General features: G+C 44.5%; 1 protein-coding gene across 2 annotated transcripts in view; it reads left to right on the plus strand.

The window, feature by feature from the left end:
- LOC132830785 (growth factor receptor-bound protein 7-like) overlaps window positions 1-25,347 on the plus strand; it is a 117,080-nt gene that overhangs the window by 36,833 nt on the left and 54,900 nt on the right. For both annotated transcript variants that reach the window (XM_060848630.1, XM_060848631.1), the window contains exons 2-3: window positions 20,868-21,057; window positions 21,885-22,017. In XM_060848630.1, the coding sequence (XP_060704613.1) occupies window positions 20,868-21,057; window positions 21,885-22,017 (323 nt within the window). The remainder of the gene's footprint in view (window positions 1-20,867; window positions 21,058-21,884; window positions 22,018-25,347) is intronic.

Here is a 25,347-nt window from a genome sequence, read left to right on the forward strand (position 1 = left end):
CGGGTCGGTGGTGACTTGTTGGGCCAAATGGCCTGTTTCCACACTGTAGGGAATTTAAGCTAAATAGCCAAGAGGAGTACAGAAAATACAGGGATCAAGTTTAAAAAAGAAATAAGGAAATCAAAGAGATGGCATGAAAAACATATTAGTAAGGAAAACCCCAAGATGTTTTATCAGTGTATAAACCACAAAAGAATAGTTAAGGAAAAGGTGGGATCTATCAGGGATGAAGAAGGGAGTATGTGTGATAATGCAGAGGATAAGGGAAAAAAAATTTAAATGAATTTTCTTTTCTCTGTAAGCATAAAGGAAAGGCATAATATATATACATATTCCAAGAGGAATAGTGTGAAATATTGGACAAAATAATCATAACAAGAGAGGAAATGTTAGAGGAGTTAGAATCCTTAAAAGTGGATAAGTCGCCAGGGCTGGATGGATTGTTCCCTCGAATGTTGAAGGAGGCCCAGGAGGAAATAGTAGATACTGTGAGAATTATTTTCCAATCATCACTGGTCACAAGTGAAGTGCCAGAAGGCTGGAGGAATGCAAATGTGGTTCTGTTGTTTGAAAAGAGTATAAAGGAAATGCCAGACATTAAAGGCCCATTAATTTAACTTTGGTAGTGAGCGAGTTGTTAGAATCAATCCTGAGAGACCAAATAAACTGTCACTTCAAAGGCCTGGATTTGTCAGGGATAGTTAGCATGGCTTTACTAAAGTAAGGCCATGTCTTACAAATTTGATTAAATTCTTTGAAGAAGTGACAAGAAGAATCGATGAGGGTAGTGCAATGAATGTTATCCACATGGATTTCAGTAAGTCATTTGACAAGATCTCTCATGGCAGACTGGTCAAAAAGTAAAAGCTTATGGGATACAGAATAATGTGTTGATTTGGATCTAAAGTTGGCTTAGTAACAGGAAACAGAGTAATGGTCAATGGCTGCCCTTGCGAATGGAAAGCTGCTTGAAGTGATGTTCTAGAGATTAGATTAGATTCCCTACAATGTTGAAACAGGCCCTTCGGCCCAACCAGTCCACATCGACTCTCCGAAGAGTAACCCACCCAGACCCATTTCTCTCTGACTAACGCACCTAACACTACGGGCAATTTAGCGTGGCCAATCCACCTGACCTGCACATCTTTGGACTGTGGGAGGAAACCGGAGCACCCGGAGGAAACCCACACAGACACGGGGAGAATGTGCAAACTCTACACAGTCAGTTGCCCAAGGCTGGAATCGAACCTGGGTCCTGGCGCTGAGGCTGCCATGCTAACCACTGAGCCACCGTGCCACCTGTAAAGGGCTCGCTGTTGGGACCCCTGCTGTTTGCTTTATACATTAATGATTTGGACTTGAACACTGGACGGGCACAGTTGTGAAATTTGCAGATGTTTAAAAAATTAGCTATGTAGTGGATAGTGCAGAGGATAGCTGTAAGCTCCAAATTGATACAAATGCATTGTTGGAGTGGGCAGCAAATGGCAGATGGTGCTCAACTGTGATAAGTGAGGGGTAATACATTTAGGGAGGTCAAACAGTAAAGGGAAATACACAATAAAGGGGCAATACACCGAGAGGGTTAGGTGACATGAGAGATCTTGGCATGTGGGTGCACAGGTTCCTAAAGTTGGCTGTATAAGTTAGATAAGGTTGTAAAGAAGGCACATGGAATTCTCTCCTTCATTGGCAGAGGTATAGAATACAAGAGTGGGCACATAGTGATGAAACTGTATCAGATACAGGTGAGACCACAACTGGAATATTGTGTGCAGTTCTGGTCACCACATCACAGGAAGGATGGAATTGCTGTAGAGACGGTGCAGAGAAGATTGATAGAATGTTGTCAGGGCTGGAGAATTGAAATTATGAAGAGAGATTGGAGAGGTTGGGATTGTTTTCTTTGGAACAGGGAAGGCTGAGAGGTGACATGACTGAGGTGTACAAAATTGTGAGGCGTAGAGCTAGAGGAGACAGGAGAGACCTGTTTCCTTTGGCCGAGAGTTCAAAAACCAGGGGTCAGAGATTCTAGCTAAAGGATTACGGGGTACATGGGGAAATCCTTTTTTACAGAGAGGGTGGTGAGTGTCGGGAATTTGCTGTCAGAGTTAGTGGTAGAGGCAGAGACCTTAAACTCTTCAAACTGTCCCTGGATCTGCACCTTAGGTGCTATAAGCTGCAGGGCTATGGGCTGTGAGCAGGAAGAAGGGATTAGAAAGGGCATCTGTGTCTCTTTGGGTCGGCATGGACAAGATGGGTGGAATGGCCCCCTTCTGTATTGTATCATTTCTGTGGTTCTCTGGTATCTACAGCCCTGTGGTGTACAGCAATCCGGATTCATGATTCTCTGAGTAAAACACATTGGTAATCAATTAAATGAGAACAGTGACGCACAGTGTTTGAGGATGGGCTGGATAAAAGGCATTGAAATATTCGATCAGCAATTATCATATTGAATGTTACAGCACGCCTGATGGGCTGAAAGGCCTACTCTGTACCTATCCTCTAAAATGCTCTTTGAGGGAAGGTCAATCAATCCTTTCACCAATCAGGCCTTTAGTTGCTGCTAGGACCCTGGGGTGAAAGTCCAATAAAGCAAGAGCTGCTGTTGAGTCAGCACTTTTGCACTGAGCAGTCCAGGAGCAGGGCAAGGCTGCTGGACATGGGCTGCCATGAGCAGACAGAGCAAAGAGCAAGCTAATAGATTTGTTGCTTGGGGGTTTTGAGGTTGGGGCTCACAGATAGAGAGGTTGCAGGCTGGATACTCCCTTACCGTGTGTCCAGACCCTCCATGAGGCAATTTGAGTAAGGAGACCTCCACCCATCCCTGTTTACAAGCTGCGGGCTCAAGGTTAACCTGTTCGTCACTTGCAGCTGGGTGAATAGATTTTCTTAGCAACCTGTTCAGCAATATTATTACACACCTCTGGAGCAGATGGGACTTGACCCAGATCTCCTGGTTCAGAGATGGGTACTTTACCTCTGCATCACATGATCCCTTGTGCCGGTTATTCCCAGGGGGCTGGATGTAATGCTTAATTGGTCATTTACGGACTGTGGCCTCTGACCAGTGGTGTTCCACAGGGACTGGTATTGGGTCCACTGTTGGTTGTCATTTATATAAACAAATAGGATGACCATATAGAAGACATGGTTAGTATGTTTGCAGATGACACCCAAATTGGTGGTATTGTGAAGAAGGTCACCGAAAATTACAAAGAGATCTTGATTAATTGGGTCAATGGGCTGAGGTGTGGCAGATGGAAAAATGCGAGGTATTGCATTTTGGTAAAACAAACAAGGGCAGGATTTATGCCATTAATGGTAGGGCCCTGGGTAGGGTTGGAGAACAGAAAGGCTAGGGATTCAGGTGCATAATTCTTTGAAATTTACATTGCAAGTAGACAGGGTTGTTAAGAAAGCTTTTACCTTCATTGCTCAGACCTTTGAGTACAGGAGTTGGGAATGTCATGTTAAGGTTGTACAGGTTGTTGGTTATGCCTCCTCTGCAGTATTGTGTGCAGTTTGGTCACTCTGCTGTACAGCAAGGCCTTATTAAATTGGAGAGAATTCAGAAAATATTTTCTGGGGTGTTGCTGGGAAAGGAAGGATTGATTTATAAAAATAGGCTGGGATGTTTTTAGGAGCGTCAGAGGTTGAGGGGTGACCTTATAGATGTTTATAAAGTCATGAGGTACATAGATAAGATGTTTGCAAGGGTCCTTTCCCTAGGGTGGGGAGTTCAAAGCTAGGGGGCATTTTTTAAGATGAGAGGAGAAAGTTTTAAAAAGGATATGAGGGACAACGTTTTTACACAGTGATTCCTGTGTGGAATGAGCTGCCAGAGGAAGTGGTAGATACAGGTACAGTTACAACATTTAATAGACATTTGGATAAGGACATGAATGGGAAAGGTTTGGAGGGATACGGGCCAGGACCGGGCAGGTAGGACTGGTTTAGTTTGGGAACATGGTCAATGTGGACTAGTTGGACTGAAGGGTCTGTTTCTGTGCTGTATGACTCTATGACTCGAGGGCAGGTGGTTAACCATGACCTTCTCCCTCTGAACTTAATTCCAAGGGAAGTGAGAAGTGGTGGGCTGCTGGGACTTTGTTTTGCTATCACTCTGCATCATTAAGTGCTTCCCACCTCCGAACTCATTTCCTTGAAGGGCAGAAGAGTCTGACCTGAGTAGTTGCATCAGACACACTGCTGCAGATAAATAATGGTAACTACACAACACATTTTGTTCAGGTAGTGTCATGGTTGGTAGCAATTTTAGATACACTCCCTTAAAGGTGCACACATCTCATATCTCATATCATAACAGAATAATAAGGAAAAGTGCATATTTTTATTAGGCTAGATTTCTGTGAAAGAACATTTTCATTCATTATTTTTATTGACTTAGGTATGACTTTTTAAATAAATGAGCAATGTACCCAAAACGAATTTCCAAATGGAATTTCTGTATGGTCAAACAAGTGAAAGTGAAAGTGAAAATTAGAAGAATAATTCTTAGCATTTACCCTCTCAAGCTCTTTCAGAATATCATTTGTTTCAATTAGATCATCTCTCATTTTTCTAAACTCTAAACTCTTACTCGATATCCGTCATAGAGCAGGATTCAACCCATTGAAGTTTTGTTGCCTTTGTACTCTCTCAGGCAGATGTCCCCTTCCTCACAAACAGAGCAAAAAATCTGAATGTCGTACTCCAGGTGTGGTCTCACCTGGCCTCACCAAAATCCGATATCAATTTAGCAAGATTTCCTTATTTTTGTACACCAACCCCATGTACTAACGGTATATAAAGCATTTGCTTTCCTCATTATTTCTTGTGCTTGCATATTAACATGCTGTATTTTTTGTACATGGTTACCCCAGTTCTTTGAACACCAACATTTAATAGTTTTTCACTACATTAAAGGTTTTATGTTTTCATATTCACCCTACGAAAGTGAATAACCTCACATTTCACCATATTATACACCATGTGCCACCTTGTGGTCCACTCATTTCATCTGTCTATTTACTTTTGCAGATTTTGGTATCTTAATTCCTTGTCACTGATAGTCTAACCCACCTTTGTACTGAAGCGATTGTAATCAGGGCCCGAAATGTTGACTTTCCTGCTCCTCGGATGCTGCCTGACCTGCTATGCTTTTCCAGCACCACTCTAATCTAAACTCATAGAATAGGAGTTCCGTGATTGGGGCTATTAATCTGGCACCATCAGACGGCCCTGGCTGACAGATAAGAACAGGAGTATCAGAGGTTCTGTTCACTCTGAAAGCTGGCTCAGAGGGAGCTGAATCAGTGGCAAGGGCTCCCCATGTGTAAATAAAGGGTAACTTGGTGATGGGATACCAGCCTCTATGGAGTTATTTCACAGTGCTATCAATCCTGCGAAATCTACATTCCTTGTATCTGGGGCTTGAGCCAAGATTGTCAGAGCTGTTTCACAGATGCATCAAGCAACAGCCTGACATAGTCATACTCATGGAATCATCCCTTTTATGCCTCTGTCCTTACATACAACATCCTGGACAACACTAAGATTGTTCCTGGGTATGTCCACTCACACCGACAGACCAGACCAGCAGAGGTGGTGGTGGCACAGTGGTATTCATGATTTGTCTTTGACAGGAGCTGTCCTAGCCCTCAACATTGACTCTGGACTTCATGAAGTCTCATGGCATCAGGTCAAACATGGGCAAATAAACCTCCTTTTGATTACCACGTCTTGTCCTCCCTTGGCTGATGAATCAATACTATTCCATGTTGAACAGCATGATCCTCTGTATGAAAATGCGACTTTTCCTCCATAATGACTGTGCATCATCACTCTTACTGATACTGTCAAAGATAAATGTGTCTGTGACACGCAGGAGGGAGCATTGATGGTGGCAAGGAAGCAGAATGTACTCTGGGCGGGGAATTTCACTGTCCACCACCAAGAGTGGCTCAGCAGCAGCATTACTGACCGAGCTGGTCAGCTCCTAAAGGATCTGTCTGCTAGACTGGGTCTGCGGCTGGTGGGTGAAGGAACCAACAAGAGGGAGAAACATACTTGGCCTCATCCTCACCAATCTGTCTGTCGCAGACACATTTGTCTTTGACAGTATCATTAAGAGTAATGATGCACAGTCCTTGTGGAGGCAAAGTCCCAGCTTCAGACTGAGGATACCCTCCATTGAGTTCTGTGGCACTGTGCTCACTCTGTCAGCCAGGGCTCCCTGATTGGACCAGGTTAACAGCTCCAAGCAGGGAACTCATATCATGTGAGGTCCACCTGACTGATTTTGTTTCAATCACTACATTAAACAGCTGAAGCCCAGCACTGACCTTTGCGGTACTCTAATAATCATAACCTTCCAACCTGAAAACGTAGCTCCTCTCTGTGTTTTTACTGTCCATTAACCAATCTTCTATCCTGCTCATGTACTATCAACAGGGGAGATGGTGTTGTCATGGTAAAATCACCTGAAAAATAACCCGAGGCTTAGTCCAACATATTGGGGATGTGGGTTCAAACCCCACTATGGCAGCTGGTGGGATTTAATTTCAATGGATAAAAATGGAACTGAAAGCTGATCCCAGTGGTGATGCCATGAAAATATCATTGATGTAAAACTGCACCTGGCTCACTGATGCCCTTCAGGGAGGGAAATCTGCTGTTGGTATCTACGCTGACCACGTTTGACTCGAGATCCACAGCAATGTGATTGACTCTTAACTGTCTTCTGAAAAGGGCTGAGAAAACCCCTCAGAATAAGGACAATTAGGAAGGGCACCAAATGCTGGTCTTGTCAGTGATACTCACACCCTACAAAAGAATTTCTAAAAAACTCCATGAGTCTTATCCTGTGCATCAACTTTTGTGTAATACCCGATTCAGTGCCTTTTCCAGATCCAAATATGCTGGATCCACTGGTTCCTCATTTTCTACTGTGTTAGTTATATTCTCAAGAAGATAAAAGAATTCTCAAATACGATCTTGTTTTCATCAAACTATCTTAACTCTGCCTGTTACCACTTCCTTAAACATGGATTCTAACATTTTCCCAGCAATGGAAGTCTGAATACCTGGCCTGATGTTCCTACTCCCACTCCTTTCCTGAATAACATTGCTATAGTTTCTGTTCATAATAACAATTCCAGAAGCTAGGGAGTTTTGAAACATCACTACCCAGGTACCCATTATCTCTGCAGCCACTTCATTCTGATTCCTAGGATACAGACCGTATGCCCAGTGGATTTGCCAAGTTTAAGTCCCATTACTCTCTCCAGTACCTTTTCTTAGTTGGTATTAATGAGATTTCTCACTCACATTGTCTCTTGGTTTTGCCACATTTCTGCTGTTCTTGTGTCTTGTGAAGTATAGGCAGGGCTGGGGAGAAAGATTACATGCTCTAATGGTTCTCCTGCTCCTGTGCCCCCTTTAAATCCGTGTTAGCTTCTGTCAAATGCCTTTGCAATGTGCTTTCTGCAGTATAAAAGCCCATCAAGTCTGCACTGGCTCTTTCTAAGAGAAATCCAGTCAGTCTGATCTTCTCTCCCTCCTCGATCTTTCCCTAGTTTTTTTTCCTCCAAGTAATTAATCCATTTTTCCTTGCAACATTAATTTGAATTTGTATTTGCCTCAACATCAGAGAGGTGGTATATTCCAAATCCTAACCACTCTCTGTGTAAGGCTTTCTTCTTGTGTTGGCTCTGATTCTTTTGCCAGTCTCTTGAAGTTAAATCTTGGTCATCTGTTTATTATTTCTTTGGCTATTGTAAATGGCTTCTCTTTATTCTACCTAAACCTTTCATAACTCTATACATCTTCTTCAAATCCACTTTGGTGTCTTGACTTTAAGGGGAACAAACCACTTTACTTGTAATCCCTCATCCCTGGGATCATTCCAGTTATTGGGTTCTCCCGATAATTTTCCAGTCCCTTGCTGGTCAAGAATCTCTCCATCTCTGCTTTAATAATAAGGAATAACTGAGTTTGCACTGCCTTTTGAGGAAGAGTAGACCTAGAGAGGGGCAGTGTTACATCTCAGTAATATTGAAGACATGTGGGAAGCTCATCTTGGGGTGAAATAAGTTTGCAAACATTCTGATTCAGCCTGGAAGTTTGATTTGATTTGATTTGATTTAATATTGTCACATGTACTAAGATGCAATGCAAAGTATTGTAGGACCAAATTACTGCAGATGCTGAAATCTGTACTGACAACAACAAAATGCTGGAAATCACAGCAGGTCAAGCAGCATCCATGGAGAGAGGGCAAGGTAATGCTTCAAGTCTAGATGACTCTTCAGAGCTGACATGAAGTGCTTGCTTTCTCTCCATGGATGCTGCTGGACCTGCTGTGATCTCCAGCACTTTTTGTTTCGAGTGAAATGTATTGTTTTGCGTGCTAACCAGACAAATCATGCCTTACAGAAGTACATCAGGTAATGCAGAATATAGTGTTATAGCTACAGAGGGGGTGCTCAGAAAGATCACCTCTAATATGTGGGAGGAATCAACTAGGCAAAAATGAGGACTGCTGGTGCTAGAAAAGCACAGCAGGTCAGGTAGCATCCGAGGAGCAGGAAAATCAATGTTTCGGGCAAAAGCCCTTCATCAGGAATAGAGGCAGGAAAGTGAGGACCAGGGGGGTTCTGTCCTTCTGTCCATCTCCATTAATGACGACCAACTTGACACTGACATTTTTTATAAACCCACCGACTCCCACAGCTACCTGGATTACACCTCTTCCCACCCTACCTCTTGCAAAAATGCCATCCAGTATTCCCAATTCCTCTGCCTCTGCCGTATCTGCTCCCAGGAGGACCAATTCCACTACAGAACACACCAGATGGCCTCATTCTTTAGAGACTGCAATTTCCCTTCTCACGTGGTTGAAGATGCTCTCCAACGCATCTCGTCCACATCCCGCCCCTCTGCCCTCAGACCTCACCCCTCCAATCGTAACAAGGACAGAACACCCCTGTTGCTCACCTTCCACCCTACCAACCTTCGCATTAACTGCATCATCCACCGCATTTCCACCACCTCCAAACGGCCTCCACCACAAGGAATAAATTTCCCTCCCCATCCCTTTCTGCCTTCCGCAAAGACCGTTCCAACTACCTGGCCAGGTCCACGCTCCCCTACAACCCACCCTGCTGTCCTGGCACCTTCCCCTGCCACTGCAAGAACTGCAAAACTGCGCCCACACCTCCTCCCTCACCTCCATCCAAGGCCCTAAAGGAGCCTTCCACATTCATCAGAGTTTTACCTGCACATCCACCAATATCATTCATTTATTGTATCTGTTGCTCCCGATGCGGTCTCCTCTACATTGGGGAGACTGGACACCCCCTCACAGAGCGCTTTAGGGAACATCTCCGGGACCCGCACCAATCAACCACACCGCCCCGTGGCTCAACATTTCAACTCCCCTTCCCACTCTGCCATGGATATGCAAGTCCTGGGCCTCCTCCTTCGCCACTCCCTCACCACCCGATGCCTGGAGGAAGAACGCCTCATCTTCCAACTCGGAACACTTCAACCCCAGGGCATCAATGTGGGCTTCACCAGTTACCTCATTTCCCCTCCCCCCACCTTACCCCAGTTCCAACCTTCCAGCTCAGCACTGTTCCCATGACCTGTCCTACCTGCCAATCTCCCTTCCCACCTGTCGACTCCACCCTCCCCTCTGATGTATCACCTCCATCCCCACCCCCATTCACCTATTGTACTCTTTTCCACCTGGTTTGTGTGATGGACTGGGCTGAGTTCACAGTTCTCTGTACTTTCTTGAAGTCATGGACAGAGCAGTTGTCATTCCCAAGCTGTGATGGAGTCAGTAGCTGGGCATTTGTTGCAGGGACCAAAAGACAACAGTTTCAGTCTTCCAAATATTCTGTTGGAGGAAATGTTACTCATGTGAGACTGGGGGGTTAATTGGAGAGAGTAAAGGGGTCCATCTAGCTCAGTAGAAGTGAGATAGGGCTGGGTATTGTCAGTGGAAACTCATGTTATCCTTATTGAAGTCACTGTTGATGAGAGATAGCCTTAAGTATTGGGAGACACCAAGGGTAATAATGGGAAGAGAAGCCATTGCAAGTGATTCTCTGGCAAAGACTAAATAGATAAGAATGGATGCTAAATACTGGAGATTCATAGGTTTATTCACTGGATAATGGAATTCTACACAATCAGAGTTTGTGAGGGAGATGCAGTAATCAAAGGAAGTGTCTTTAGGAGAGGTAACGTTGCGCTTGGAGCTGCTTGTGCTGAATATTCCTGACCTCTGTTGTTAGCTATTGAGACAGCATCAGGTACATCACATTCAAGCATCCTGTGTTTTGCTGGTTTAAGATTAGGCTGAAGCACTCAAGGCAAAGAGCAAAGTTCGAGCCTGTGCTTTTTGCAAACACAAACACAAACACAAAGTCCATTGTTGTTGCTCACCGATCCTTGAATGATTTCTCTGCTGTTGTAATTAATCAAATGTTTCTGATTGGACTGCGTGTGTTATGTGCTCCAGGGTTGTTTGAGGTGTGAGACCCAGAACAATGAATTAGGATGTCGTCAGCACTCCGCATTGCTGCCAACTCACCTGACTGCAGTTCTGTTCCCCACTCAGTGGCAAACCCTTTATCCGACGGTATTTCTTTGGTTCTGTTTGAGGTCATGGATATGAGGTAGCCGCTAATAAATCCAATGGGGAAATCAGAAGAAACATATTTCCACCGAGAGTGGTAAGAATGGAAAAAAAAACAAAGAAAATTTACAGCCAAGGAACAGGCCCTTCGGCCCTCCAGGCCTGAGCTGATCCAAATCCACTGTCTAAAGCCTAAACCCAATTCCTAAGGATCTGGATCCCTCTGCTCCCTACTCGTGCATCTGTCCAGATGCACCTTAAATGAATCTACCGTGCCTGCCACTGCCATCTCTGCTGGCAACGCGTTCCAGGCACCTACCTCCCTCTGTGTGAAGTACTTGCCGCGTGTATCACTCTTAAATTTCCACCTCTCACCTTGAAAGCATGACGTCTCGTTATTGAATCCCTCACCCTGGGAAAAAGCTTATCTTGATCCATCCTGTCTATACCCTTCATGATTTTGTAAACCTCAATCAGGTCCCCCCTCAATCTCCTTTTTTCTAAGGAAAACAATCCTAACCTACTCAACCTCTCTTCATAGCTAGCACCTTCCATCCCAGCCAACATCCTCGTAAACAGTGGGTGGCACAGTGGTTAGCACTGCTGCCTCACAGCGCCAGAGACCCAGGTTCAGTTCCCGCCTCAGGCGACTCTCTGTGTGGAGTTTGCACATTCACCACGTGTCTGCGTGGGTTTTCTCCTACAATCCAAAAATGTGCAGGTTAGGTGAATTGGCCATGCTAAATTGCCCGTAGTGTTAGTTGAAGGGGTAAATGTAGGAGTACGTGTCTGGGTGGTATGCGCTTCGGCGGGTCGGTGTGGACTTGTTGGGCCGAAGGGCCTGTTTCCATACTGTAAGTAATCTAATCTAAACCTTCTCTGCACTCTCTCCAAAGCACCCACATCCTTTTGGTAATGTGGTGCCCAGAACTGTACACAGTATTCTAAATGTGGCCAAATCAAAGTCTTGAACAATTTTAACATGACCTGCCAGCTCTTATACTCAATACCCCGTCCAATGAAGGAAAGCATACCAAATACTTTCTTGACCACTCTATCCATCTGTGCAGCCACCTTCAGGGTACAATGGACCTGAACTCCCAGATCTCTCTGCTCATCAACTTTTCCCATGGCTCTTCCGTTTACTGTATAATTTGCTCTAGAATTAGACTTCCCAAAATGCATCACCTCACATTTGTTCAGATTGAACTCTATCTGCCACTTCTCCGCCCAACGCTCCAGCCTATCGATATTCTCCTGTATTCTTTGACAGTTCCTTATGCTTTCTGCTACTCCACCAATCTTCCTGTCATCTGCAAACTTACTGATCAGACCACCAATGCCCTCTTCCAGTGCATTTATGTACATTACAAACAACAATGGCCCCAGCACTGACCCCTGTAAAACACCTTTCTCCATTTCAAGAAACTCCCTTCAACGACTACGCTCTGTCTCCTGTTGCTCAACCAGTTCTTTATCCACCTAGTTAGAACACCCTGCACACCATGTGACTTCACCTTCTCCCTTAGTTTACTATGGGGAACCTTATCAAACACCTTACTAAAGTCCATGTTTATGACATCTACAGCCCTTCCTTCATCTATCAACTTGGTCACTTGCTCAAAGAACTGTATTAAGTTGGTAAAGCATGATCTCCCCCAGCACAAAACCACGTTGCCTATCACTGATAAGCCCATTTACTTCCAAACATAAATAGACCCCATCCCTCAGTACCTTCTCCAGCAACTTTCCCACCACAGACGTCAGGCTCACTGGTCTGTAGTTGGTGCCTGTGAATCATGCCCTGACCTGCCATTTGATAGAACACAATGTGGAGGTGATCCAGAGCGGGTGAGCAATGAGCTGAATCTGTTTCCATCTCAGGTTTTCCCAATGTCTATCTTGTTTGGTGCATTTAGTAATATAGGAGGCTGAATAGTAATGAGGGTTTTTTGTGACTAAGTGTTTAACAAACTATAATCTCCTTGATTGGCAGCTTGCTGCTGCCCAGTCAGAAACCTGCCTTGCCACTGTGTAAACACGAACAATTGGTGAAGTTGCTCTTGGTGTCGAGATGGGCCTCACTGGACCTCTCACCTGATCCTGCCCCAAAGTTTGCCATCGTACATGTTGCTGAGACTCTTAGAAAGCTCTGCACCAAGTTTGATCAGTTGGGATCATTGGTTTGTTTATTGTAAATTTTATATTTAGCCAATCTGCCCGCATCCCCTCCTCAGTGGCCACTTTTTAGGTAAGACCGTCTCCACTTCCTCCTCCATCATTTATCATCAATGTCACCCCATCTTACTGTCTGGCTATGAGTAACTGAGCATAGAAATGGGATCCATTACCACAGCACTGTGACTGAAACTTAAACTTGCCCAAAAAATATGAATTGTCCTTGAGGAACAATGTCAAATTCTGTGCAGGAATGTCAGGAGTTACATAGAAACATAGAAGATAGGAACAGGAGTAGGCCATTCGACCCCTTGAGCCTGTTCCGCCACTCAATATCATAATCCCAGCCTCTCCCCAGATCCCTTGATCCCTTTAGCTAACAACTTATATCTACTAGGAGAAAGTGGGGACTGCAGATGCTGGAGATCAGAGTCAAAAGGTGGTGCTGGAAAAGCACAGCCAGTCAGGCAACATCCGTGGAGCAGGAGAGTCGATGTTTCGAGCAGAAGCTGTTCATCAGGAATGAGGGGGAGGCTCAAGGGGGCTGAGAGATAAATGAGAGGGGGTGGGGCTGGGCGAAAGGTAGCTGGGAATGCAGTAGGCAGACAAAGGCGGGGGTGAAAGTGATAAGTCGGAATGGAGGATGGAGCGGATAGATGGGAAGAAGGTGGACTATTAGGACAGGTCAAGAGGGCAGTGCTGAGTTGGAAGAAAAAGTGAGGTCTGCAGATGCTAGAGATCAGAGCTGAAAATATGTTGCTGGAAAAGCGCAGCAGATCAGGCAGCATCCAAGGAACTGGAAATTCGACTTTTCGGGCATAAGCCTTCATCAGTGCTGAGTTGGAAGGTTGGATATGGGATAAGGTGGGGGGAGGGGAAATGAGGGAACTGGTTAAATCAATGTTGATTAAATCAATTGCAGCAAGGCATCCTGGTTCCTGGACACACATCCTCTCACTATAGAAACCTACACACAGTTTGCCTACTTTACTGTAAGCAGCATCTGCACACTTACTCTCGGTGACGGCCAGTGTGTGAGGGCATCCAGCTCGTGTTGAACATTCTCCTCTCCCAATTTACAGCTATTCAGATAATAATCAGCCTTCCTATTTTTACTAACAAGTTAAATCACTATTATCACAGCTGTAAAGTCATCAAACATTGTTTGTTTCAAATTTTTGTCCATTGAAGAGACACTTCCATGTTCTTGGCATTCCACACACACTGTCCATTGGGACAGTTACCGAAAAAAAGACAACCTTTCTAAAAAAAAATAAAAGAAATAGTGGAAATACTCCTGACAGCATCTATTCAGAGAGAAAAAGAAATAATGTTTCAGGTTTGCTGCCTGACCTGAGTATTTGTAGCATTTTTTGTTTTTATTTCAGATTTCCAGCCCTCACAGTATTTAGCTTTCATATTACTTACTTTCAAAATGTACTGTGGGAATTTCACTGTGTAATTTCCTCTCTGACCCTCTCTATCCCTGTAACATCTCTAAAGTTCTTAGGCTCACACCATTTAACACTGTTCATCTTAATTAAATTGGACTGTGGCAAGGGGAGTATTTTGTCACTGTTTCTCTTTCTATGTTTCATAAGTTTCTTGTGTGGACAAAGTCTTGATGGGATCAACTCACACTTGTGTTAAACAAAGTTTGTTACTTTTCATTTTCCTGCCAAGTGCTGGCCTCTGTAAAGTTGCACTTTCATTTCCAATCAGCCAAATCCTTAATGCCTCCAATCCGAGGAGCAGATTCCTCAAGAAGGGCTCATGTCCGAAGTGGTGACTCTCCTGCTCCTTGGATGCTGCCTGACCTACTGTGCTTTTCCAGTGCCAAACTTTTTGACTCGATTGTATTTCAAGTCTGCCCTTTATTGTCTGCTTATGGCCCACAAGCTATGTATTTAAAGGACTTGAAAAATGAGTCAGGGATGTCATTGAATTAATCCAATTTACCTCAAAGCTAGCTGGTGATACAAGGTGTCAAACATTACATACCATCTTCAGCATTGCCAGTTTCTCCATGAATGCCAATCAACATGCCATCTCAACCAACAAAATCTGTGGTTCCCAACTCATAGCTGCTACCAGGTGTAGACAGGGAGAGACTCTCAGCTGATCAATTCATTTTGTTCTGGTTGGACAATAAATCAGTTTTGATGAGAAACAAAATATCTGCTGTGACCATCAGCTGTGATAGTCACAAAAACAGAAAGTGCTAGAAAAGCTCAGCAAGTCTGGCTGAGATCCATGGAGAGAAATCAGAGTTAACGTTTTGGGTTGAGTGACCCTTTCTCTGATGTTGTGATGGACTGGCAGTTTCCGAATCTGACCACTTCTCCCTAATCATACTGATGGACAGGTCTCAGCGCTAACCAGTGTCAGGCTTGTAAAAAAATGAAGAACATTCACTCCCAGTATCAGGATCTGATGATGTGCACACCTCTTCAATTCTCTGAACTTCTTGTCAAATGATGAAGAAATTCGCTGGGGTTTGGTGCATTATCACTGAACCTTACCTGACACCATTGGGTTTTATTAATCAACTCCCTTGCGCTGGTTGTGGTAAATCTCACTGTCAGTGTCTATTGCAGACATATCCGATACCTTGCTAAGGAAACAGAAAATCTCCAATACAGTCGAGCGTGGAGTTTATTGATTACTGAAATAAACTAAAGAATTGTTTATCATTGCAAACCAGGGGAAAATAACAACAAAGATAGTACATTAATCATCTCCTGTCACACAGTTCTGCTGAAAACATGGTGAATTTATCTCCAGTTTTTCTTTAAAACGTCAAATTTAAAGCAACCGTTTTTTTCCTGAATTGTCTATGAAATATTGCCAAAAGAGTATATCCAAAGTTTCTCCTTCGTCCACATTACTTCCTCAAAGAATTCCAACAAGTTGGTTCAACATGGTTTCCCTTTCACGAAACCATGTTGGCTCTGCTTTGTTACTTTGAGCTTTTTGAATTATCCTGCTATAATGTCATTAATAACAGCTCTAACATCAACCCAAGGTTCTGATGAACAGTTACCGGATTCAAAACGTTAACTCTGCTTTCTCCCCATTGATGCTACATGAACTGCTGAGTTTCTTGAACATTTTCCATTTTTGTATCAGATCTCCAGCATCTGGGTCCTTTGTTTTATTTCAGATGTTAAGCTAATTGATCTGTATTTTCCCGCTTTTTGTCTCTCTCCCTTTTTGAGTAAAGGAATTACATTTGCTATTTTCCATTCAATTGGAAAGTTCCATAAAGGGAGAAATTTGGTTTAAGATGATTCCATTGTGTGTAGAGTATGAGGTTATCAGCAATTGACTAACATTCTTCATTTTTGTCCTAGTGTGGGGCAAGGCAGTCATGTATTGGTACGTTCAGTGGACTCTGATAATTCTACGTTCCAGCCTGATGTTCTTGGGACACGGGTTTGAATCCTATATGGCAGATGGTGAAATTTGACATGTAACCTCTGCTGCACTGTAAAACCCATCAAGTTCACTAATGTCCTTTTGGCAAGGAAATCTGACATCCTTACTCTGTCTGACCTACACATGGCTCCAGACCCTCAGCAATTTAGATGATTCATAATTGTTGACTGAATTGGCCTAGAGAGCCAATCTGTTCAAGGGCAGTTAGGGTGGAGAAACAATTAAGGAAGCTACATCACATACAAAATTTTTAAACAAGTAAATACGAGGATGCCAGTAAATATTTTGATCCTTCCCCACTCCTCTACCCTCCTCTCCAACTCTGCATCTACCTTTCCTCCTCTTTGCCCCTCTTATCCCCTAACCTCTTGCCCTCTCCTTTCCCAGCTCCTCATCTTCTTTCTCATCTGTCTTCCTCTTTTTTCTTCTTGCCTCTGACCTGGCTTTGGATTTTAAAAAAAAATCTACTTTGTCAAATAAATGTACCCTGCTTTTGGCTCTAACATGGATAAATACTGGTCACCCAAAGCGCCTGTGAGTTTGGAGAGCTTTCGTTGATGATTCCTTCTTGGGATGGATGGTTTGTTCAGAGGGTGTACAGAGGCTGCTCACTTACTATCCCTCCAAACATCACGTATATGGATTGTTGTCTGAAGAGCTTCCCAGGCACCCAGTGTCTCACTTCACTGACCAATTCCCATTGATACTCTTTTAAACCTTTGAAGGAGCCCATTGACTGCATCCCACATATAACTTTTAGATTCATGAGCATTTTGTGTTCTTTAATCAACAAGTTATCTGAATCTGCTTACTCAAGTCACAGGAGCAATTTGATCATATCCTTTTTCAGTGTCAGGTAAAGAGGGACTTCCTGATGCTGAAACATCTGTGTCAAGTGGGAGAGGCACCTTTGATGAATTTGAAACACTAAATGTTCAAATGTTTAATACACAGATATAGAGAAAAATATGTTTAATCACATAATTACATTCTTTGGGCCTTCCACATAATAACCTCTTTGTTCTCAGTTATCTAATACTCAGTTGAGTAGGCCTAGCTTGAGAAATAATGGGCTGGTTGGAATGTGGGTCAGCAAACATTGTTGCTGGGACAATGTTCTGTTTTGTGCTGGTACCTGTGTACCATAAACTGGCTTTTCCTTCCCGTGGAGTTAATACTGAACAGTCATGGATCATCACACATCAGCTTTCAAGACTGGAGATGCTACAGGAGTAAGTGTGGATGATTCCTTTGAGGATCTTTGAGTCCCTAGAGACCTGCACCAGTGGGAATTACCAATTGCATAACAACATTTCAAGTTGGCTGAGCCCATGCAGGACTGTAGTGTTGCGCCCAATTCCTGGATAAGTGCCACTGGAAATGTGAGCTTAGATACTTGGGAACCCAACCACCCCAGTCAGTGTTGAAAGTAATACTTTCTGAAAATAATACTCAGAATTCCCATTCAATCAGTTCCACTGTAAGGCAGGCCAGTTACCTGAGGACATATATTTTTGATCAATGGCAAAAGACCAGAGGTGAGTTGATGGGAATTATTTTTTTGCACAGCAAGTTGTTGTGATCTAGAAGACATTGCTGGAAAGGTGGTGGGAGCGGAGGCAATGGTAACTTTCAGAGGAGAATTGAAAAGGAACTTGTAGGGCTGGTGGGGAAGAGCAGAGAGGACTGTAATTAATTGGAAATTGTTTTAAAAGAATTGGAACAGGCACTTCTTTCCTGTCCCTTTCTCATTTCTGGCTATATCTTGAGATACTAGCAGAGTTCAGTAAAGAGACTTGTCAGTGCCTCACAGACTGCAGACTTTTTTTATTCATGTATGAATACACCGGCATTTACTATCTATCCATAACTGCCCAGGGACAGTTCAGAATCAACCATATTGCTATGGGCCTGGAGTCACATGTAGGCCAGACCAGATAGGGGCAGACTGTGGCCCTGACCAAACCTGTTATGGAGATAGCTTAGACCCTGACTTTCATCTTAGTTAAAGGCAAGTGTAAGGTGGTGCTTTCCAGAGGTGACTCGATCGTTCAAGTTCCCAGGCTTTAAGCCAAATATATTTTATTCTTACAGCACAAAAAAGAATTGGCATAACTTTATCAAAATAGTTAACAAAATAATGTATTATTTAACAATGACTCTATAACTGCTCCAGTGTAACAGCTTCCCATAAGCACCTTTGGCAAAGGCAAATTCAGCAAAGCAGATTTCCTTCACTTGCTATCTCCGCCAGTCCAGGGGAAGGAGCACCGACCGAATGAATCCAGCGGCAGAGAGAGAACTCAAGCTATTGGCAGCATCAGAGAGAGAGCTGTGTCTAGCAGCTTCAACTCCAAACATCCCAACTTCAACAACTGAAAGCAAAACTAAAACCCTGGGTCTGTGTGAGTCTGGCTCCGCCCACTCATGCTTCTTTTGTCGACCTTTTTAAAAAAAACCCAAAGCTATTTCCTCTGTTTTTCATTGAGCAGACATCTAGGCACCTCATTTAGAATTGGGCGGCACGGTGGCACAGTGGTTAGCATTGCTGCCTCACAGCGCCTGAGACCCGGGTTCAATTCCCGACTCAGGCGACTGACTGTGTGGAGTTTGCACGTTCTCCCCGTGTCTGCGTGGGTTTCCTCTGGGTGCTCCGGTTTCCTCCCACAGTCCAAAGATGTGCGGGTCAGGTGAATTGGCCATGCTAAATTGCCCGTAGTGTTAGGTAAGGGGTAAATGTAGGGGTATGGGTGGGTTGCGCTTCGGCGGGTCGGTGTGGACTTGTTGGGCCAAAGGGCCTGTTTCCACACTGTAAGTAATCTAATCTAAACTTCACCCCCCTTCAAGAGAGACAGGGCAGAACAAATCCCACTTTATAGGCACATATTATCACACCTTTCTTAAAGGATATTAGGGAACCAGATTTCCGAAAATCAGCAATAGTTTCTTTGTCATCATTAAACTCTTAATTCCACCATCTGTCCTGACAGGATTTGAACTTGGGTTCCCAGAACATTACCAGGACTTCTGGATGAAGAGTCTAGTGAGAGTACCACTAGAGCATCGCCTACCCCAGACTTAAGGAAGAGGCAATGTCCTTGACAATTCAGCAAATGGATGTTTATGTTTATGTTTATGTTTATGTTTATGTAGTGAGGCACTGAGCAACACAGTGTACCAAGACAGATCCCTAACCAGTGCTAAATTAGCCAATGGCAGTCTGGATATCAGATTGAAAGACTTTAGGTTTCAGGGAAGGAAAGAGGCCAGGGATTGTACCATTTATCAGTGCTGTCTCATATGTTCTGCTTGTACAAACACTGAGGACAGAATGGAGTGAGCTCTGATTCAACCTATTGACAAGAAGCACTGTAGCAATTGGTTATAGACCTGGAGAAAGTACTGGAGGCTAATAGAATCAAACAATAGTTAGCAGTTAGGTTCACTGCTTTTCATCGTTTATGTAAATGATTTAGATGTGAATATAGGAGGCATGGTTAATACATTTGCAAATGACACCAAAATAAGTGGTGCAGTGGACAGTGAAGAAAATTATCACAGTGTACAACGATACTTTGACCAGATGGGCCAATGGGCCGAGGAGTGGCAGATGGAGATTAGTTTAGATAAATGTGAGGCGTTGCATCTTGGTAAGACAAGCCAGGGCAGGACTTACAGTTAATTGTAGGGCCCTAGGAAGCATTGCTGAACAAAGAGACCTAGGAGTGCAGGGACATAGTTCCTTGAAATTGGAGCCGCAGGTAGTCAGGGTGGTGAAGATGATGTTTGATAAGTTTGCCTTCATTGGTCAGTGCATTGAGTATAGGAGTTGGGAGGTCATATTGCGGCTATACAGGACATTGCTTAGGCCACATTTGGAATATTGTGTGTAATTCTGGTCTCCCTGCCAAAGGAAGGATGTTGTGAAATTTGAAAGGGTTCAGAAAGGATTTACAAGGATGTTGCCAGGGTTGGAGGTTTGAGCTATAGGAGGAGAGGCTGACCAGGCTGGGGCTGTTTTCCCTGGAGCGTCAGAGGCTGAGGGGAGACCTTATAAAGGTTTATAAAATCATGAGGGGCATGGATAGTGTGAGTAGCCGTGGTCTTTTTCCTATGGTGGGGGAGTCCAAAACCAGAGGGTATAGGTTTAATGTGAGAGGGGAATGATTTAAAAGGGACCCAAGATGCAACGTTCTCATGCAGAGAGTAATGTGTGTAAGGAACGAGCTCCCAGAGGAGGTAGTGGGGTAAGTTACAATTCTAACTGTTTTCAGTGGAATGCAGGAGGTTTAAGGGTGACCGGGTAATAGTTTATAAGATTGTGAATGGCATGGGTGGAGTGGAAAGTACGAGACTTTTACCCAGAGTGGAGGGATCAGTTACTACGGGACACAGGTTCAAGGTGTGATGGAGGTGGGGGGGTGGGGGTGGGAGGATGTTGCATCACCATGTTGGTTGGGGCTACTGTGTCCCCTGGGGCTAACTGAATGGGGCTCTCCTCCCTTTTTATACTTCACTGGGGGGATTGGGGGGCAGGGTTTGGTTTGGTTGGTAGTTTTGATTAGAAGTAGATTCATTGTGTCTTTGTTTTTATTAGATGCTGATATGGACTTCATGGCATTGGAGCAGACTGTGAGCACCAGACTGGACAATTTATACCAAGCAGGAGGTCTGCAAAAAGACGAAGCAGTGACATTACCCAATGGTCACTTGGCCATGAGCCAGCCTGCACCATGGGCCACATCAGTGGTTCCCAGGTCACAGCCTGTTCACATACAAGTAAAAAGGTAACTCTTTTCTTAAACCTGTCACAGCCCAACTGAACACTCCACCATTCACAAAAATCAAGCAAAAATTTGAATTTAAAAAATCAGGTTAGCTGATGAGGATTTAAGAATTCAAACCCAAATGCTAACTGTAAACCAAGTTGTGTTCTCACTCAGAGTGGTAGATGTTAGGATCTGTCTCCCACAAACAGCAGTGGATACTGGTTCAGTGTTAATTTCAAACCTGAGATGGGTAACTATTTGTTAAGCAAAGTTAGGAACAGATATGGGGCCAAAGGCAGATACAGGATATGGAGTTAGGCCACAGATCAGCCATGATCTCACTAGATGGCAGTACAGGCTCGAGGGGCTGAATGGCCTAAAGCTGTTCCAATGTGTCACAACTGGGAGAGAAACTGGAGGAAGCTGGAGGGGTGAGGCTCGAGGAGAGACAATGTAAGGTGGATTAGTTAACAGATCTTGTGCTGATTAAAACAGCAGGAAGGAAAGTGTCTTTGTTCTAGGATGTGTTTCTGGAGTCACAAGTTGGTAAGGGTGACTCCAGTGGGATTTGGGGAGGAATCATCTTACTCTAAACTCCTTTCTAGTTCCCAGAATGAGTTTAGTAATAGACTTCAACTGACCGGTGACCTGCTTCACTAGTTTTGGCACAAAAGCAAGAATTTCTGGAAAACCTCAGCAGGTCTGGGAGCATCTGTCAGAGGGAAAACTCAAGCCATTTATGTTTTTATTTCAACTTTCACTTCTGCAGCATTTCTGTTTTATCCAGTAGTTGTGGTGCTGAAGATTATTTGCAAAGTTGCTAAAGTATTTTAAATTTATTACAGGCAGCTAAAAGAGGAGGAGCTTCAAACAACATCACTCCCAACTATCCCGAATCCTTTCCCCGAACTCTGCAGCCTGTCAAATTCCCCAAATCTCAGCAATGAGTTCAAACCTCCAGCAAGTGGAGGCACCCGCGTGAGTAGAAAACCTGGAATCGATATTCGATTGTGTCTCTTCACGGCCATCACCTGACACTTTACGAGGAATGAGGAGAGCTGAGGGGATGGGGAGGGAGAAGGCCTGTGAGGGGAGATGATAGGAAGCGAGAATCCTACTTTATTTTTTTTACTCATTCATGAGATGTGAGTGTCGCTGGTGAGGCCAGCATTCAGTGCCCATTTCTAAATGCCCCTGAATTAATTTCAGAGGGTAGGCAGAAGTCAACCATCTTGCTGTGAGGCTGAAGTCACACTCAGGCCAGACCAGCAGAGGATGGCAGATTTCCACCATCAGAAACTGGATTTTTAACAACAATTGACATAGCCATGATTACCAACTTTTAATTCCAGGTTTCATTAACTAAATTTACATACCAAGAACTGAGGGGGGATTTGAACCTAAATCCCCAAAGCATTAGCCTGACCCTCAGGATTCCTAGCCTAGTGACATGAACATTATGCCACATTGTCACTATAATGTATCGTTGCATTGTTTGGAAAGTGAGAATCACAACAAGTGTGGGTCCTAATGCAACCTTTCACAATTGTGTACCACAAGCAGTATTGACCTCCCGCTAAGCCACTCTCAGGTTATATCTTCAGCCACTTTACTGTTGGTCTGAGCTGATGTCACTTGCAGAGAGTTCAGACCATAAACTAGGTTTTAAGTTACACAATAAGTGAGAGAGAAGTGAGAGAGCGCTGCACTGTCAGACGGTCAGTGCTGAGGGAGTGCTGCAATGTCAGAGGTTCTGTACTGAGGCAGTGCGACATTTTTGGAGGGTCAGCACTGAGGGAGTGCCGCACTGTCAGAGGGTCAGTGCTGAGGGAGTGCCGCACTGTCAGAGGGTCAGTGCTGAGGGAGTGCTGCACTGTCAGAGGTTCTGTACTGAGGCAGTGCGACATTTTTGGAGGGTCAGCACTGAGGGAGTGCCGCACTGTCAGAGGGTCAGTGCTGAGGGAGTGCCGCACTGTCAGAGGGTCAGTGCTGAGGGAGTGCTGCACTGTCAGAAGGTCAGTGCTGAGGGAGTGCTGCACTGTTGGAGAGTCAGTGCTGAGGGAGTGCCACACTGTTGCAGGGTCAGCACTGAGGGAGTGCTGCATTGTCACAGGATCAGTGTTGAGGGAGTACCGCACTGTCAGAGCGTTAGGTCTGAAGGAGTGTGGCACTGTTGAAGGGTCAGTGCTGAGAGAGTGCCACACTGGTGGAGGGGCAGTGCTGAGGGTGTGCCGCACTATCAGATGGTGAGTGAGGGGTGAGCATTCTGCCATTTGAGCCACAGTTGCCATCTCAGTGCAGTTTGTCTCAGAGGAGAAAATGTCCTCACTGTCCCTATTCTGTCCTGATGACTAACTCCCCAGGCAAACAAATACAGCTTTCCTTAATCTCTTACTCCGACAGTAACATTGCAGAGGTTTCATTTGTAACAGAGGGTGGTTATAGCAACAACAGTGAAAAGTGTCGGCTCCAGCTAGTTTCTGTGTTACATTGCCCAAGTACAGAGTCCACTTCAGGTGACGGTTGTAAATATTGACTCGAGGGATTGAGAAAGCCTGAGTTTCAGCAGATGGTGAAAACAAAAGATTACCTCGGGTCAAAGAGGGAAAAATCCCCTGAAGCATTCAGGCCATAGGCGATAATTCCCACAGTGAGCTGGTGGTCTGCAGCATCTCACCTGCAGAAGATTAGGGACAACCCCCTGCCCTCCCTCCCCCCACCTTGAGCTGTGTATGAGTTTTGTAACATCACAAATTCACACTCACTGTTCCCTCCTTTGTATTGATTATTGTATAATATAACAGTGAGCATGATTTGAAAGCATTTACTTAGTTGCAAAGAGTTTTGGAACATTTTGAGGTTGTGAAATATGGATGTAAGTTTACGCACTGAGCTGAAAGGTTCGTTTTCAGATGTTCCATCACTATACCGGGTAATATCATCAGTGATCCTCCAGTGAAGCACTGATGTTATGACACACTTTCTATTTGTACGTTTATGTTTTCTTGAGTTGGTGATGTCATTTCTGGTGGTGATGTCATTTCTTGTTCTTTTCCTCAGAGGGTGGTAAATGGGGTCCAAGTCGATGAATGCCATACTTCTAGCAACAAACACTTAGACTTGGACCCCATTTACCACCCTCCAAGGAAAAGAACAGGAAATGACATCGCCACAGGAAATGTCATCACCAACCCAAAGAAATATAAACACATAAATATAAAGTGGGTCACTAACACCAGTGCTTCACCAGAGGCTCATTGATGATGTTACCTAGTATTAGATTAGATTACTTACAGTGTGGAAACAGGCCCTTCGGCCCAACAAGTCCACACCGACCCGCCAAAGCGAAACCCACCCATACCCTTACTTTTGCCCCTTGCCTAATGCTACTGGTAATTTAGCATGGCCAATTCACTTGACCTGCACATTTTTTTTTGGACTGTGGGAGGAAACCAGAGCACCCAGAGGAAACCCACGCAGACACGGGGAGAACGTGCAAACTCCACACAGTCAATCGCCTGAGTCGGGAATTGAACCGGGTCTCTGGCACTGTGAGGCAGCAGTGCTAACCACTGTGCCACCGTGCCGTCTGAAAATGAACCTTCCAGTTCAGTGAGCAAACTTACATCCAGAACCTCAACCTGAGCTACAAATCTTCTCAAAACTCATTGTGAAATATGAATGCTAGATTTTCCAACCATCTCCCCACCACGTGCCCATATATTCACACACACACGCACACACACTCTGACCCTTGTCCTGTAATAATTAGGTCAATTTCCACATGCTCAGTGTTGGTGCATCAACTCTATCATGCCCACACCTCTCTCAATCCCTTCATTGCTCAATGAACAGACTGCTGGAGTGGTCACGGGGCTGCTGGAGTGGCGCTGGGGCAGGTGGAGTGGTCCTGGGGCTGCTGGAGTGGCGCTGGGGCTGCTGGAGTGGCGCTGGGGCTGCTGGAGTGGTCCTGGGGCTGCTGGAGTGGTCCTGGGGCAGGAGGTTCAGCAGAAAACGCAGAGGATACTGTTCAGTAGGGCAGTGCCTGGTCTCCCAGTCAGGCATTAGGTGCTTTTGAACAAGAACACCCCAAAACAGGGCCCACTGGCTACCCTACACATCCGCGCTTATCATACCCCTTCCAGGGTAAGCTCTCTTTACCCAAGCCACATCAGCATATCCTCCTCCATGGATAGTACAAGGAGGCAGGTCGCAATCCCCACCATTCAGAATGGGGAACAAACTCTGGGGTTTTGGAACCAATCCAATCCACACTGTCCAACCAACTGAGCTCTGATTCCCAAGATG

Source organism: Hemiscyllium ocellatum, chromosome 32 (assembly GCF_020745735.1).
Source record: "Hemiscyllium ocellatum isolate sHemOce1 chromosome 32, sHemOce1.pat.X.cur, whole genome shotgun sequence".
Lineage (NCBI taxonomy): Eukaryota > Metazoa > Chordata > Chondrichthyes > Orectolobiformes > Hemiscylliidae > Hemiscyllium > Hemiscyllium ocellatum.